General features: G+C 42.3%; 1 protein-coding gene and 1 non-coding gene across 2 annotated transcripts; one reads left to right on the top strand and one right to left on the bottom strand.

Annotated features, from left to right (window-relative positions):
- Positions 1-1,656: 1,656 nt before the first annotated feature.
- LOC129817210 (methylmalonate-semialdehyde dehydrogenase [acylating], mitochondrial-like) lies at positions 1,657-16,998 on the bottom strand. The gene is made up of 12 exons (XM_055872235.1): positions 16,823-16,998; positions 16,387-16,431; positions 16,131-16,205; positions 15,390-15,551; positions 15,106-15,184; positions 14,554-14,856; positions 14,075-14,196; positions 13,614-13,803; positions 11,591-11,772; positions 8,621-8,800; positions 3,352-3,450; positions 1,657-3,143 (listed from the first exon to the last, which is right to left on the bottom strand). The coding sequence occupies exons 1-12, from the start codon at positions 16,859-16,861 to the stop codon at positions 3,039-3,041; spliced, it is 1,581 nt and encodes a 526-aa protein (XP_055728210.1). The 5' UTR covers positions 16,862-16,998; the 3' UTR covers positions 1,657-3,038.
- On the top strand, positions 8,300-8,370 carry trnav-uac (transfer RNA valine (anticodon UAC)). Its single transcript has one exon. It is a non-coding gene; the product is annotated as a tRNA-Val (tRNA).
- Positions 16,999-17,809: the final 811 nt, after the last annotated feature.

Below are 17,809 nucleotides of genomic sequence, written 5' to 3'. Positions count from 1 at the left end.
TGGAATTCTGAGCTGTTTGACCGTTCAAAACGATTTTTCCCAGTCGGAGCTTCTTTCCTCCCCCCCGAGTTCCCAGTTGGTTTGAACGCGGCATCTGTCAAACCACTGACAAAATAAAACTGTATAATTCTCATGTAGATTGTTGTTTTCCATACATTAAGGTAATCTTGCTGACAATGTAAATAAAGACCATAAAGGTTAATCCCGAAAGAATGAACATGCTGAGGAAACGAAACAATCAACCCACAATACCAATTTTCAGCATGTTCAATGCAGTCAAGGGAAACTCACTGTAATTAGTTTTGTGCCAGCACGGCAGAAGCATATTTCTATTGTTGGGATTTTGCAACAAGTAGCATGGTCTGTCTGTCAAAACATATGAATTTCTTAGGCAGCAAAATACCAGTTTTACTGCTTAAAGTTTTTAACTCTGCCGCTTTACTGTTCACAATGTCTATGTGAAAGGGTTTTCACAACCAAAATAACCACCAGACATCAGATTTAGGATTGCTAGGAAAATCTCTGGGCCCTGGTCAGGACTCCGCTATTTATGAATAGAAAAGCAAGGTCTGTAGCCAAAAAAAAACATTGCAAACCCCATGGTAATCTGACTACCTAGTGTTATCAAATGTTTATGATAAACATTTACATCCATGTCTAATTCTGTACTTTAACAACAGCAAAGCCTTGTCAAAGCTTGTTCACGAAGTTCCGTTTATGTAAGTTACAAAATGCAAACATCCATACAACCTACCAGTCGCGTGTGTTATTCTGTGGCCTAAAGAACATATAATCAGGAACTTCAGGGACCACAAAGCTTAACGACTCATCAAAGGGTGGCTCTAAAAGGTGTCTGACTCGCAAATACCTGCATTTACATCTTCAACAAAACATGTTTTCCCCAGATTCATGCTTGAGAGAGCAATATTTAGTTATAGTTGCAATATATAGAGCTCATTGAAGAAGTGTCTTTAGCAACAGTATTCAATGGAAATCTTTATGCCATGTAAAACAGGGTGCATCATTGCATCATTTATTTTTTAAATCTTTATTTAACTAGGCAGGTCAGTTATTTACAATGACGGCCTACCCCGGCCAAACCCTACCGACGCTGGGCCAATTGTGCACCGCCCTATGGGACTCCCAATCACGGCCAGTTGTGATACAGTGCCTTAGACAGCTGCGCCACTCGGGAGCAGAGGTCTCGGCACTAACATCACAAATTGGATTATTCTAATGTATACTCACTGAAATACTAACAGAGACCGGTTAGCACAAAATACATTTGTAGAAACAATAATGTGCCCAGTGTCACTAACCAGGTTTCCATGAACCCTTATGTGAATAATGCACATTTCAGATAAAAAACATGGAAACAGCAAAATGTCAGTAAACTTTCCAAATGTCGACAAAACAAAATACACTAGTTGAGGTGGGATGTTTTGTATCTGTACAATTAGTTATATTATTAATGTCAGTGGAAACACCTTTATGCTCAAATATTAATATAATAACCATCATATCGCAGTAAACTTGGAATAACGTGATATGTTGTGTGGTCCTTCTACTACCACTCAAGAAAGCATGCTGTTTCCAGCAGAGGCGCAGCCAGGGATAGGCCTACCACCCCAAAAAATTCCCAGAAATGAGTCAATATAAATTGTATTTTATTTTATTTACATTTTTAAAATAAACGCAGGTGAGATGTATTTTCTATGGGTAATTGTATTATAATGTAACAAAGTAATAGTCAGCGACAATCAAATTGGCTTCCATTTAAAGCTGGTGGTTCCTTTTAACATGAGTCTTCAATATTCCCAGTTAAGAAGTTTTAGGTTGTAGTTATTATAGGACTATTTCTCTCTATACCATTTGTATTTCATAGACCATTGACTATTGGATGTTCTTATAGGCACTATAGTATTGCCAGCCTAATCTCAGGAGTTGATAGATTTGAAGTCATAAACAGAGCTGTGCTTCAAGCATTGCGAAAAGCTGCTGGCAAACGAAGGAAAGTGCGGTTTGAATGAATGCCTGCTGCTGCCTACCACCGCTCAGTCGGACTGCTCTATCGAATATCAAATCATAGGTCATTAATATGGTCAAATCCGAAAACTATCATTTCGAAAACAAAACATTCGCTATATAATGCAACATTTGATGTGACAAAACAATCAGAGTTAAATGCGATGGAAACCAATTTACAGTGTATTTTTTGATTCGGTACATGGGAATTTAACCGCAAAAGTTTATATGTGCACCTCGTCATAACACACAGCCTTTAAAATCGGCAACAAGTCAACTTCATGGAAACATCTCTGGTGAGAAAATTCACATTGTATGCAGATTTTAGAATATTTGCATGAATCTATCGCCAATTGGATGGAAACCTAGCTAGTGTCTCCGTTACACAGATTGGGAACACTAATGCCCACAAGAGACTGGGTGAAGCTGTTTATCTATGGTGTCCTGCTGTCCCCCTCCTAATAGTTAGAGTTAGGATGCAAGCTGAGAAAGATCTTAAAAATAAATAAAATATTTTTAAGATGTAACCTTTATAAGTAAGCAAGTCAGTTAAGAACAAATTCTTATTTACAATGACGGCCTACCGGGGAACAGTGGCCTGCTCAGGGGCAGGCAGCCAACAGATTTTTACCTTGTCAGCTCAGGGATTCGATCCAGCAACCTTTCGGTTACTGGTCCAACGCTCTAACCACTAGACTACCTGCCGCCGGCCTTCTCTCACCCATTGCATTCCACCAGCACATGACTAGTGTTTGAACAGAGGATTTGTTGCTACAGTAACAGTACATTTCAGATTAAAATCTGCCATCACCCTACAGGAAGCAATTTCAGTAACAGGGTCAAACTCAAATACAAAAACTTTTCTCATATAGTACACTCTGTATAAAACATATTACATGACCGCAATAGACTTTTCAGTTGTTCGTACCCCTTCTGAATGTTAACGCATGTCAGTCAGTATGTAGAACGTCGTGCCAGGTAGAGAACACCACATTAACAAGTGCACATTCCGTTTAGCGTCCCATGGTCGGCATGGTAACGGCTGGGCTCTTCGTGGTGGCGTCTTCGGCCTTCCACTGTGATGTAACAGTCTTGATCTGAGTGTAGAACTGGATGCCCTGTAGAAAGACAACACAGAGAAGAGGAGCAGACAGTCAACACTAGAAAATGTCCACCTCATACTGTATAGCTGACTGCAGAAACGATTAATTAGGACCAATATGGTCATATGATTAAAAAAAAAAAATATATATATATATATATATTTTTTTTTTAATCGATGGGTGAGAAACAGTTGTGGGCTTGTGCTGGTTGTTGCGAGCTAACCTGTTTGCCATAGAAGTTGGTGTCGCCCCTGAAGGAACCTCTGGAGCCGGTGAAGGAGAACATGGGAAGGGGGACAGGGATGGGCACGTTCACGCCAATCTAAATGAGAAACGCACACACAGTAGGGTTTAATATTTCCCCCGAAAAAGATGTCAGACAGCTTTGTTGGCCCTTTTCTCTCCTCTTGCTCCTGGCTTTCGGGGAAATTTGGGAGCGTTGTTTTTACTTTACGATCACCCGTTTGTGACGACTCAGATTATCCCCTGAATAAATCAGATAAACTAATAGTCGCCCTAGGCCAGCGGAGATTCAGCACCATAGATATCGCAGTTGATCGCAAATCTAACCAATTGGCCCACAGTGCGCTTGCTTTGCAAATGTCCATTTCCTCAAGCGCTCGTGGACACACTGCATCAGCCGTTTTGTGATTAGCAACAGTTTATATTCTCAGCCTGTGTCACACGTTAGTTTGGAGATCTGAATGTGAGCTGGAGATTGAACGTTATCGACCATAACTGCGTCGAGAGGTTGTGTGTAGCCTGCACATATAGTGAGCAATTAAAATGTATAGAAGCTATGCTGTAGCCTAAGGGTCTAATATCTGCTAATTTGCCCTTCTTTCTCAGCATATCCTCTCACCAGTTGTGATTAGGGCTGTGACTGTCTTGAAATCGAAGTTACGGTAGTTGGCCAGGGGGGGGTTTGCGCATATCAGACAAAAGAAAACGTGGCTTTTCTCTGAAACTTCACTATTACACTTCGTTATCATTAGTAGCATCATTATTATTCATGTTCTCTAAATATTAGTCTAGTATACAAATTAAGAAGTTTCAGATTGGCAAGGAATCCCCCCCCCCAAGGATCTGTCTGTACTTTGCTCTGTTCATCTTTCCCTCAATCCTGACTAGTCTGGCAGTCCCTGCCGCTGAAAAACAGCCCCACAGCATGATGTTGCCACCACCATGCTTCAACGTAGGGATGGTGCCAGGTTTCCTCCAGACGTGGTGCTTGGCATTCAGGCCAAAGAGTTTATTATTGGTTTCATCAGACCAAAGAACATTGCTTCTCATGGTCAGAGTCCTTTTGGCAAACTCCAAGCGTGTTGTCATGTGCCTTTTACTGAGGAGTGGCTTCCGTCTGGCCACTCTACCATAAAGGCCTGCTTGGTCGACTGCTGCAGAGGTGGTTGTCTTTCTGGAAGGTTCTCCCATTTCCACAGAGGAACTCTGGAGCTCTATCAGAGTGACCATCGGGTTCTTGGTAACCTGCCTTACCAAGGCCCTTCTCCCCCACGATTGTTCAGTTTGACCTGGCAGCCAGCTCTATGAAAAGTCTTGGTGGTTCCAAACTTCTTCAATTTAAGAATGATGAGGCCACTAAGTTCTTGAGGACCTTCAATGCTGCAGAAATGTTTTGGTACCATTCCCCAGTTCTGTGCCGACACAATCCTATCTCGGAGCTCTACGGACAATTCCTTCGACCTCATGGCTTGGTTTTTGCTCTGACATGCACTGTCAACTGTGGGACCTTATATAGACAGGTGTGCCTTTCCAAATCATGTCCAATCAATTGCATTTACCACAGGTGGACTCCAATAAGTAGAAACATCAAGGATTATCAATGGAACCAGGATGCACCGGAGCTCAATTGAGTCTCATAGCAAAGGGTCTGAATACTTACGTAAATAAGGTATATTTAATACATTTGCAAAACATTCTAAACCTTTATTCGCTTTGTCATGAAGGTGGATTTTCTGTGTAGATTGAGGGGAAAAAATCTATTTAACACATTTTAGAATAAGGCATAACAAAATGTGGAAAAAGTAAAGGGGACTCAATACTTTCCTGAATGCACTGTATTTATGGAAGTAGTTTAGTGCCTAACAAAGGGTTAAATGTGCAAACAACAAACTACAGATCTTTCTCTCTCAGATATAGGACAGACACTTCAAAAATAAACTTACGATATTTCCCATCTGGTACCGGGTCGGATCTACCTTTGCCCCCAGAACATCCTGAATTCTCAGGGGCATTGATTCTACAAGTCAGAAACATTCCACAGGTATGTTGGTCCATGCTGACGCGATACACCGCCGCCACTAGACTGGGTCCATTGACTCATGCCAAATCCTAACTGCCATCAGCATGATGAGGCAGGAACTGGGATTCATCGGACCAGGCCGTTTTTCCCACTCCTCAATTGTCCAGTGTTGGTGATCGCATGCACACTGGAGCCGCTTCTTTTTTAGCTGATAGGAGTGGAACACAGTGCGGTCGTCTGCTGCAATTGACCATCTGTGACAAGGATCGATGAGTTGTGAGATGCCGGTCTGTGCCGTTATTTGTCTGTTTGTGGCCAGCCTGTTAGCTTGCACGATTCTTGCCATTCTCCTTCAACCTCTCATCAACAAGCTGTTTTTGCCCGCAGGATTGCCGCTGACTGACAAAATGTTTTGTTTTTCGCACCATTCTCAGGAAAACCCTAGACCCCGAAGATCATACCATGCTCAAAGTAAATGTATTTTTATTGAATATATAAAAAAAAAAATCAGTCATCTAACAGACTCCCAACTAGAGTGACACAGAAGCAACCAGGGTCAATGCCTTGCTCAAGGACACGTCGACAGATCTCCCACCAGATCAAAAAACGGGGACCCGAACCAGCGACCCATCAGCCACCGGCCCAAACTCCCAACCGCCAGGCCACCAGCACTCCAAGACCCCCCCCCCCACAGTTCACCAAGAGCTGCCCCTCAACCATCCAAGAACCCCACCCATCCCTCGTCCAATACACCAACAACCAACGAAATGAACCAATGATAGAAAAGGAAAACAATGCAAAAAAAAAAAACAAGACTTAAAAAGGACAACAAAAATCATAACAGCAAGGCCAACTGAGTAGGTTTGAGTGCATGTATGGCACTATTTCCATGTGAGTGTGCATTTGAATGAGTGTGTGTGTGTGTGTGTGTATATGCAGGTGTACAAACACCTGCACGCCATCAGCCTCAGGCAAACAGGCATTAGCTGTAATGATACCGCCCCTCAGTGTCATTCAAACATACTTTTTGTTACGTTTAAAAAAAATCTTTGACCGTCATTCTATCCCCCGCCAAGCAACTCCACTCCCATATACCAACCCTCAGACCACACATCTCTGCCGGCCACCCTCTTCGGATTTCGACGCACCATATCTATCTATATATCTCTTTCAACTACGCTGTGATGTTTTACATACAATTTGAATCTAATCGAATCCACAGACTGCGAGTTGAAGATACTTTTACTACGAGTATTAGTAATTGACTGACCAGGTCTCTCCAGATCTCCCAACAATGCTATTTCTAGGGTCAATTTTATGCATTTTTAGCCATTCTTGAACCCAAGACCAGAAACAGGCTACCCGAGGGCAATAACAAAACAAATTGTCTATTGACTCTGTATCCTCACAACAAAATCTGCAGAGTTGCGATGATTGCATGCCCCAAATATTCAACATTTTGTTGGTGGCAAGCATTCTGTACAATCATTTTAGCTGAAAAACACAGTCTTGAATCTCGTGGTGTTTTATATCTCAACTCATACACCCTATACGATGGAATTGGTACATCAAAAATGCTTAAAAGTTGCTTACGTCACTAATTCTGCCCATTCTAACGTTCAATCGAAACAGTAACTGAATGCCTTGATGCCTGTCTGCCTGCTTTATATTGCAAGCCACGGCCACGTGACTCAGTGTCTGTAGGAGTGATCCATTTTCATGAATGGTGTGGTGTACCTAATAAATAGAGAATCAGCGAACTCCCCCCCCCCCCCCCCCCCCCCATAAATGGACTTGTCAATCAAAGCCACCGGTGTATGTCAGACAAGAGCAAATACTTCACCTTTCCTTGAAACATATATATTTTTTTAAATGAAAAACCTTAGGCTTTCTGAAAGTAGGCTATAAGATAATGAATTGATAAGTATGAAGGGGACAGCAATGCGATAGTATGAAGATGAAATGGACAATTATTAAAATAGAAACAAATACACACATGTCCATGGCCTATTTATCACTGTTGATTAGTCTATAAATTAAGAAAAGATTCCATATCAAATTATACCTTGCCAGGTTGGATAGGATTGGCGCATTGTCTATTTAACAACACTAGCGCATTATAAGCCTCAGAGCCAGAACAACCTTGTCGACTGCTGTTGAACAATTTAATGAAGTCAGGCACATCCAACCTTAATTCTAATCATTTGTACACTGCAAACTGACCACAACTTACCCCAAAAATAGATTGTATTTGAAAATACCAACTGCCATAATTTGATACCTTGATTATTGAGACACAATCACGTCTCTTTTTATTATTTGGAGAAGATTTTCTAAAAAAAAAAGGTATTTATTTTTTAGCTGAATTCCTGGTGATTTTAGTATTTTTACCAAAAACTAAATTCCTAAACTTTGGGGAGGCCAAATATTTTCTTTAAAATGAAATAGAAAAACGACCCCTGGTATAGGCTATGGACATCATTTTTGACCGTTGATCTGATGTAGCCTAGCCCATAGGCCTACTTACTGTTTGCAATGGCATAGTACTGTAGGAGAACCAGTCACACACAGCACATTGAATTTATGGCCATTTCTTTTTTGTAAGTAAATAGGCCTACGTTAGACTAAAACAGCACACACACAGATGAACCAGCAGAGAAGGATGTAGAAAAGACAGATTTAGACATCGCATATCATTTAAATAGTAAGTTTTACGTTACACTGTTCATAAAAATTACTTATCATTTACTGGTTTCTCACCATAATTTATCTCAGTAACTCGGTTCCTGCTATTAAACCCTAACACACACAATTATACAGCCCAACGTTAACCTACAAATTACACCTTCAACGACCCATGACAAAGACTTGCATACACAACAAAAATAGTGTGGTAAACAATAGATGACCCCGTATGGCTCAGTTGGTAGAGCATGGCATTTACAACGCCAGGGTTGTGGGTTCGATTCCCACGGGGGGCCAGTACGAATTAAAAATGTATGCACTCACTACCGTAAGTCGCTCTGGATAAGAGCATCTGCTAAATAACTAAAATGTAATTAAAGTTGCATTAAATTATCCTCAGAGTTACCACAAGCTATGAATCACTGCATAGTCGCCCATCTATCTAGAAATGAAGTTAAATGGGAAATACTTGTACTGTTGGACGCCAATCACACAAGTCTTACTTCCCCACGCACCTACCGGAAGTCTCTGAACTATGGCTCACCTGTCCGACATCCACCTCGTGTGTGTACTTGCGGGCGGTGGCGCCGTTGGTGGTGAAGATGGCGGTTCCGTTACCGTACTGGTTGTTGTTGACCAGGGAGATGGCTTCATCCAGAGTGTCAGCCTCCAGAACCACCAGCACCGGCCCAAAGATCTCCTCCGTATAGCACTTCATCGCTGGCTGGGGAGGGGAGAAAAAGCCTGAGATTAAGTCATCATCAGTTTTCCTCGTCATGTCATTCATTGCATAGAGAGCTATTTATAACTTGTCAGAAATGTCCAGATCAACTAGCTAACTTTTTAATCTAGGTTTTGTAGCCCTAGATTGTCGTGTTGGGTTCTGAGAATATGAAATACGTATTCAGGGAGAGAGGGGGATGTATAACGTTTACATTCTGTCCGGATATGTTATTGCCATCAAGGATCCTACGGGAGGAAAAAAGACAGTCTGGTACGAGTCAACATAACAGCCGTGAGTTGGAGAGGAGTGAGCACTTTGGGGCAGAGGTCAGATGAAGTGAGGAAGAACAGATATCACTACGGTTCTGTCACGCAACAGAGATGCATTGGCTGTTCAGATGTGTAGGAGACTCCCCATAGGAGAAAGGGTTAAATATCAGTGCTTGTGTGAATATGTCTTTTGTCTTATGCAGCTGTATGACCCAATGGGGGTATAAACTTGGTTTGAGCTTTATTAAGCGTCCATGAAATTTTATAAGGTTCCTTTAGAACCTAACACTGGTATATCAAACGTTTGTATTTATTTGTTTTTACTTATGTCAAAGTGTAATTTCCACAGTACCAAGCTTCAACGTTGTTCTGAGATACTCCATTGATGCATGACCCTTCCAAGTGTAGTGGAGATGGTTCACCAAAATGTACATGATCTATGAAATACAGTAACCTGTGTAGTTTGTAGATGTGGAAACCTAGGATTTAGCTAAGCGTGCTAACAGTCAATCAAAACTCAAATGACACAATTCTTGCAAACTGAATGTTCTATAAACTCAGCAAAAAAGAAACGTCTCTTTCAAAACCCTGTCTTTCAAAGATAATTCGTAAAAATCCAAATAACTTCACAGATCTTCATTGTAAAGGGTTTAAACACCGTTTCCCCATGCTTGTTCATTGAACCATAAACAACTAATGAACATGCACCTGTGGAACGGTCGTTCAGACACTAACAGCTTACAGATGGTAGGCAATTAAGGTCACAGTTATGAAAACGTAAGACACTAAAGAGGCCTTTCTACTGACTCTGAAAAACACCAAAAGAAAGATGCCCAAGATCCCTGCTCATCTGCATGAACGTGCCTTAGGCATGCTGCAAGGAGGCATGAGGACTGCAGATGTGGCCAGGGCAATAAATTGCAATGTCAGTACTGTGAGACTCCTAAGACAGCGCTACAGGGAGACAGGACGGACAGCTGATCGTCCTCGCAGTGGCAGACCATGTGTAACAACACCTGCACAGGATCGGTACATCACACCTGCGGGACAGGTACAGGATGGCAACAACTGCCCAAGATACACCAGGAACGCACAATCCTTGAAATACATCCACAGGTACACCTCCAATAGGCTAATTGACATCATTTGAGTCAATTGGAGGTGTACCTGTGGATGTATTTCAAGGTCTACCTTCAAACTCAGTTCCTCTTTGCTTGACATCATGGGAAAATCAAAAGAAATCAGCCAAGAACTCAGAAAATACAGACCTCCACAAGTCTGGTTCATCCTTGGGAGCAATTTCCAAACGCCTGAAGGTACCACATTCATCTGTAAAAACAATAGTACGCAAGTATAAACACCATGGGACCACGCAGCCATCATACTGCTCAGGAAGGAGACGCGTTCTGTCTCCTAGAGATGAACGTACTTTGGTGCGAAAAGTGCAAATCAATCCCACAACAATAGCAAAGGACCTTGTGAAGATGCTGGAGGAAACTGGTACAAAAGTATCTATATCCACAGTAAAATGAGTCCTATATCGACATAACCTGAAAGGCCGCTCAGCAAGGAAGAAGCCACTGCTCCAAAACCACCATAAAAAAGCCAGACTACGGTTTGCAACTGCACATGGGGAGAAACATCGTACTTTTTGGAGAAATGTCCTCTGGTCTGATGAAACAAAAATAGAACTGTTTGGCCATAATGACCATCAATATGTTTGGAGGAAAAAGGGGGAGGCTTGCAAACTGAAGAACACCATCCCAACCGTGAAGCACGGGGGTGGCAGCATCATGTTGTGGGGGTGCTTTGCTGCAGGAGGGACTGGTGCACTTCACAAAATAGATGGCATCATGAGGATATAAAAATTATGTGGATATATTGAAGCAACATCTCAAGACATCAGTCAGGAAGTTAAAGCTTGGGTCTTCCAAATGGACAATGACCCCAAGCATACTTCCAAAGTTGTGGCAAAATGGCTTAAGGACAACAAAGTCAAGTATTGGAGTGGCCATCACAAAGCCCTGACCTCAATCCTATAGAAAATTTGTGGGCAGAATTGAAAAAGCGTGTGCGAGCAAGGAGACCTACAAACCTGACTCAGTTACACCAGCTCTGTCAGGAGGAATGGGCCAAAATTCACCCAGCTTATTGTGGGAAGCTTGTGGAAGGCTACCCGAAACATTTGACCCAAGTTAAACAATTTAAAGGCAATGCTACCAAATACTAATTGAGTGTATGTAAACTTCCGACCCACTGCGAATGTGATGAAAGAAATAAAAGCGTCTCTCTAATATTATTCTGACATTTCACATTCTTAAAATAAAGTGATGATCCTAACTGACCTAAGACAGGACATTTTTTACTAGGATTAAATGTCAGGAATTGTGAAACTTAGTTTAAATGTATTTGGATATATATATACACACACACACACACAGATACATACATATACAGGGATGTCAGCTGACCTGGGTTCAAAGCCAGGTCGGTTATAGCCCCCCCCCCCCCCCCCCCATACCGTAACGTTGCCGATGATGGTGGGCCCTACAAAGTTGCCATTCTCGTATCCTTTGACGTGGACATTGCGTCCATCCAGCAGCAGCGTAGCTCCCTCGTCCACGCCGCTCTGGATCAACATTTCAACACGGGCCCTGGCTTCAGGGGAGATCAGAGGACCCACGTCGGCACCCGGCTGGTCACCTAAACACACACAGAGAGGAAGAAAACACACAATTAGAACTCTATTCTATGACATACACTATGCGTACTGGCGCTGGTCGTCATATTGGATGCACTATTTGAAATGTTTAATTAAATCAATGTTCTCACACATAGGGGGAAACCATTTTGATTTGTAAGAAGTTCTGCTGAGGAAAAAAATAATCATCATATATCCACACAGGGTATTGAAAGTCCCTTTAGGTAAAAGAGTGAAAGGTACAGTGCCTGGTGAAAGTATTCACCCTTGGCATTTTTCCTATTTAGTTGCCTTACAACCTGGAATTAAAATAGATTTTTGGGGGGTTTGTATCATTTGATTTACGCAACATGCCTACCACTTTGAAGATGCAAAATATTTTTTATTGTGAAACAAACAAGAAATAAGACAAAAAAACTGAACTTGTGTTTATAACTATTCACCCCCGCAAAGTCAATACTTTGTAGAGACACCTTTGCAGAAATTACAGCTGCAAGTCTCATGGAATATGTCTCTATAAGCTTGGCACATCTAGCCACTGGCATGTTTTCCCATTCTTCAAGGCAAAACTGCTCCAGCTCCTTCAAGTAGGATGGGTTCCACTGGTGTACAGCAATCTTTAAGTCATACCACAGATTCTCAATTGGATTGAGGTCTGGGCTTTGACTAGGCCATTCCAACTCATGTAAATGTTTCCCCTTAAACCACCCAAGTGTTGCTTTAGCAGTATGCTTAGGGTCATTGTCCAGCTGGAAGGTGAACCTCCGTCCCAGTCTCAAATCTCTGGAAGACTGAAACAAGTTTCCCTCAAGAATTTCCCTGTATTTAGCACCATCCATCATTCCTTAAATTCTGACCCGTTTCCCAGTCCCTGCCAATGAAAAACATCCCCACAGCATGATGCTGCCACCACCATGCTTCACTGTGGGGATGGTGTTCTCGGGGTGATGAGGTGTTGGGTTTGTGCCAGACATAGAGTCTTCCTTGATGGCCAAAAAGCTAAATTTTTGTCTCATCTGACCAGTGTACCTTCTTCCATATGTTTGGGGAGTCTCCCACATGCCTTTTGGCAAACACCAAACGTGTTTGCTTATTTTTTTCTTTAAGCAATGGCTTTTTTCTGGCCACTCTTTCATAAACCCCAGCTCTGTGGAGTGTACGGCTTAAAGTAGTCCTATGGACAAATAGTCCAATCTCCGCTGTGGAGCATTGCAGTTCCTTCAGGGTTATCATTGGTCTCTCAGTTGCCTCTGATTAATGGCCTCCTTGCCTGGTCTGTGAGTTTTGGTGGGCAGGTTTGTTGTGGTGCCATATTCTTTCCATTTTTTAATAATGGATTTAATGGTGCTCCGTGGGATGTTCAAAGTTTCTGATATTTTTTATAACCCAACCCTGATCTGTACTTCTCCACAACTTTGTCCCTGACCTGTTTGGAGAGCTCCTTGATCTTCATGGTGCCGCTTGCTTAGTGGTGTTGCAGACTCTGGGATCTTTCAAAACAGGTGTGTATGTATTTATGTATGTACGTATTATATAGATATATACCCATACTGGTGGACTTTCATGGACTTTAATTAATTATGTGACTTCTGAAGGTAATTGGTTGCACCAGATCTTATTTTAGGGGCTTCATAGCAAAGGGGGTGAATACATATGCACACACCACTTCTTTTTTTTTTTTTTTTAAACAAGTAATTGTTTTTCATTTCACTTCACCAATTTGGACTATTTTGTGTATGTCCATTACATGAAATCCAAATAAAAATCAATTTAAATGACAGGTTGTAATGCAACAAAATAGGAAAAACGTCAAGGGGGTGAATACTTTTGCAAGGCACTGTACCTGCATTGACACGCAGGGCTTTGGAGCGCTCCACCAGCTCTGGGAGCCATTCACGAGCCTCGCCTACGAGAATGGCGGTTGAGAGAGCCATACAACGCTGTCCTGCAGCGCCGAAGGCCGCGCCCACCAGCTGGTTCAGAGTGTTCTCCTTGTTTGCGTCAGGCATCACCACACCGTGGTTCTTAGCTCCCTACGAGGCAGAATACAAGGGTTGGTAGGTTTACTGCCATGCGTTTTCGGAATGTGCGAAGACAGACCTAAGCAATAAGAAACTCAAGGAACTTTAGCCATCTACTGGTTCAGGATTGATAATGTGGTAGAACTATTCATCTTGCAGTATGGTTAAGGGCACTGTAGACAATTTAAGACAGACATATTTCCCTAAGCATCTAAGGATTCCCTTCATTCGTTTAGTCCCCAATTGACCCTATTCACAGACCCTATTCGGTTATCATATTTACCATGTTGGACTGCACTCTCTTTCCATTCTTGGATCCTCTCTCGTAGATGTACTCTCCTGCCTGGTTGGAGCCCACAAAGCTGATGGCCTTGATGGCAGGGTGGTCACAGATGAAGTTCACAGCTACGGAAAGAGGTCAAAGGTCATGTTATTTCACTCCTCAACATGGTACTAAGGGCACAAGATGGCGGTGTAATCACCTTGGAAATGAAACCTGCAACAAAACAAACAGTGTTTCCTATATGGACTGCTACCCCCTACGGCACTTAAACACATTTACCTACACACACATTAAGCTAAGCGTTCACTTAACATAAAGTGCTGGGTCGACAGGACACTCAAAGAGTACCAATGTACCTCAGGCACTAACTAACACACATGATCAGCATAGCCTGGTTTTTCCTTACATCCTGGGAAACAGGACACACTTCAATAGCAGGTTTTATAAAGACTCATCACACACACGCCCCCTGGTCTTACCAGCGTGCTGTCCATGGATGATGTTCAGGGTCCCGTCGGGCATCCCTGCGTCCTGCAGCAGCTTGGCCAGCAGCATGGTGCATCCTGGGACGCGCTCGGAAGGCTTCATCAGGTAGGTGTTGCCACACACCATACCCATGGGGAACATCCACAGAGGGATCATGGCAGGGAAGTTGAAGGGGGCAATACCAGCACACACCCCGATGGGCAGGCGGTAGGTGTAGGTATCCATGTCTTTGGCGATGGAGGGCAGGGTCTCCCCCAGCATCAGGGAGGTGATGCTGCAGGCGTGCTCTGCCACCTCTAGGGGGCAGAGAGACAGTGAGTAAAGCCAAGGTCAAACAGTATATGTGGAGGTAGAGATAAGAGTAGCAGTGAAAGACATACAAGTGGTGGGCAGAGGGTCAAATATTTGTGGTGCAAGGAGATAGCGATTGCAGAACAGAGACTTCAATACAGACTACAGAGACAAGTTGTTATCTCCCGGTTTCAATCAGTTCAAACATTTTCTCCCGTTTCCCCATGCCTACTTAGCATGACTGGTCTACCTACGCAATCCTCTGAAGACGTCTCCCTCCGCGTCAGCCAGAGTCTTGCCCTGTTCCAGGGTGATCAGCCTGGCTAGCTCTTTCTGAAAACACAGATGAAAATAAATAAATGAACCAATCATCTTTGATGAACATTCATGTTTTAGGCCCCAGTTGCTGCAAAGAAATATGTTTGTAGCTTATTCTTTGGATCACGACTTTCAATACAGCTCAAAAGGCATAATATTGAACAAAGAATTGGGAACCATTCCTATGAAGGCTCGTTTTCAGACCAGGGTCTTTCCTTACAATGTTTTCCTTGATGAGCTGCTGGTATCGGAGGAAGATCTGCTGGCGGGTGAGGATGGAGGTCTCGGCCCAGGAGGCGTAGGCCCTGGAGCAGGACTCTACTGCAGCTAACATCTCTGTCTGGGTGGCTTTGGGCACGCGACCCACCACCTCGTTAGTGGCCTGAGGTAGGGAGAGAAGAAGGATAATATATAAATAATCACATCATTGTGAACAGAGACACACTACATAAGGGGCCTGTCCAGGAGGGTGTAACATAAAAATTGATTGTGTACAGGTACAACATTATATCATGACATGTAGAATAGGCAGTTGAGTCAGACAGCGCTTCATTATGGTCTTTTTAGTGAGACTGAATGTTTGAGGGGGACTTTTCTATCTTTTACCAAGGTTTTTAGCATTATAAATAATACATAAATAATTTTTAGGTTAACATTTAGATTAAATTATTTGTAGGGAAGAGATTTATGGTCTTCTGGGTGTGTAGCTGATTCCGCATTCAACAGCCGTATATAGTTGCCTTGCCAAAAGCAAGTCAACAGCAAGTTTCCCTAAAGTAGATGCAGAGTTATAGTGAATGTTAGAATAAGCTTTCATTTCTACACTTTGCAAATCATACAGATTAAATATGACACCCTCAAGACATATTCAACTTCCAACCCGACCGGCTTATACATTGTGTACACCTGTTGTGATGTGTGTGTGTGTGTGTTGTTAGTGTGTGTAAAGATTGACACTTACAGGGTTGTGAATATCCAGCCATTCTGAGGTGTTGGACTCTACAAACTTGCCGTCAATGAACAGCTTGGTGGTGGGCTGCAAGAAGACGGGAAATGACAACCTCACAATGGACATGTCATCGACAATGTCAAACATGTCTGTGCAGGTGTAAATTGCATGAGCATATATTTTAATACAAGTCTTAGATAGCGAGCTACAGTATATATACGACCACTCATAAATATAGTTATTATACGATTGCAAGATGTTAACTCACCACTGATGATGATGAATAACACACGAGACCCATCCGAAGTGGTGCCTGAAGAGAGGACACACGAGGATCAATTTTCAACATTACGTTTCCATTGCCCAGCTAGCTAAGATCCAAAACCCTACCTTTCTGCTAGCTAACTAGTTAGCTAAGCTAACTAACTGTGACATTGAAGCTAGTTCGCTAACTAGTTGACTCGTTCAACCTGTTAATCATGCATTGACCGCATGCTACAGAATATAGCTAACGTTACATGTTGCAATGCCAAAAAGGAAATAATCGTACATGACTGCTTAGACTTTTTTTCAAAAGTGTGGCGATACTTAGCTAACTAGCTACTGTGTCATGCTACTATGCTAGCAATTTATATAGCTAGCTAGCCAATCAAGTATAAAACAATGCATTTAGCTAGAAAAGCTGCACCGGGAATGTGGTTGACCTTTTTGCTCCATAACGATCTCGCTAGAATCCCTGCCATGGTAGAAGAGACTATGACTGCTTTCACCCCAAAGTACGCACACCAGAGTCCCTAAACACAGACACCTCTGGCCACTGATAAGGTTAGCTATCTAGCAGTTATACGTTCATGAAGTCAAACAGACTGAGAACGTAGAAAACGCAAAAGCTGCACTTTTTATTTGATCTTTCAATGAGACAGCAACTTTAGGCCACGTTGATGAATGCAGCAGATACTTTATTCATCTGTGAAATGGAAACGCTAGATTCCCGTGAAGAGGACGCAACATGTGAGGGACATACGCTTGGAAGAGAACCAATCAGTTGGCGAAAACAAAAACACGCCCCAAAATGTATGAAGCGGATTGGCCGGCCTCTCATGATAGGGACCAGTCGTCGTTGACATTGGGCAAATTCGTTTTACACGGTCCGGTATTCCGGTTGAGTGAATTTGAAATCCACTCAACCGGAATACCGGAATAACCGGAATAAGGACCAATGGAATAGTCGAAAATGTATAACTCCAAACCCAGGACACCGAGTTATGCAAAATAATTTATCCTTGCAATTAGTGCCCGCCCCAGCTCTGTTACATGTCTTTCATTGGTGCAAAATCGAGTCCATAATTTTACTTTATGCATTTTTTTCTTATCCAACAGAGCTTAAAGTATCATGTGAGAACTGTTCTTTTTTCGGAACATACATTAAATTAAGTAAATTTAACTTTATAGAATAAGGTAGAATACATTATAATAGTATAGAATAGACCATAGTCAATAAGTCACTACATTACTTTATTTCTGATTCCACTTTTTATAATGTGACAGACACTTTTTACATTGGCCTTGGTCTGAGTTTTAATGCTATAATTAAGTTACATCAGGATGCATTTTAACATATTTCTATAGCTAACATGTTATATTTAGGCGTGAGCAAAGTAATTTGACCCAATGGAAAACTGCGACTGAGC

This window comes from Salvelinus fontinalis, chromosome 20 (assembly GCF_029448725.1).
Source record: "Salvelinus fontinalis isolate EN_2023a chromosome 20, ASM2944872v1, whole genome shotgun sequence".
NCBI lineage: Eukaryota > Metazoa > Chordata > Actinopteri > Salmoniformes > Salmonidae > Salvelinus > Salvelinus fontinalis.
This window is presented reverse-complemented; position numbering and strand designations above follow the sequence as displayed.

Coding starts and splice junctions, on each gene's coding strand:
- LOC129817210 (XM_055872235.1), bottom strand. CDS start 16,861: ATGGCAGGGATTCTAGCGAGATCGTTATGGAGCAAAAAG. Junction 15,552..16,130: donor GGCTGGATATTCACAACCCT/GTAAGTGTCAAT, acceptor TCCCTACCTCAG/GCCACTAACGAGGTGGTGGG. Junction 15,185..15,389: donor AGCTCATCAAGGAAAACATT/GTAAGGAAAGAC, acceptor CTGTGTTTTCAG/AAAGAGCTAGCCAGGCTGAT.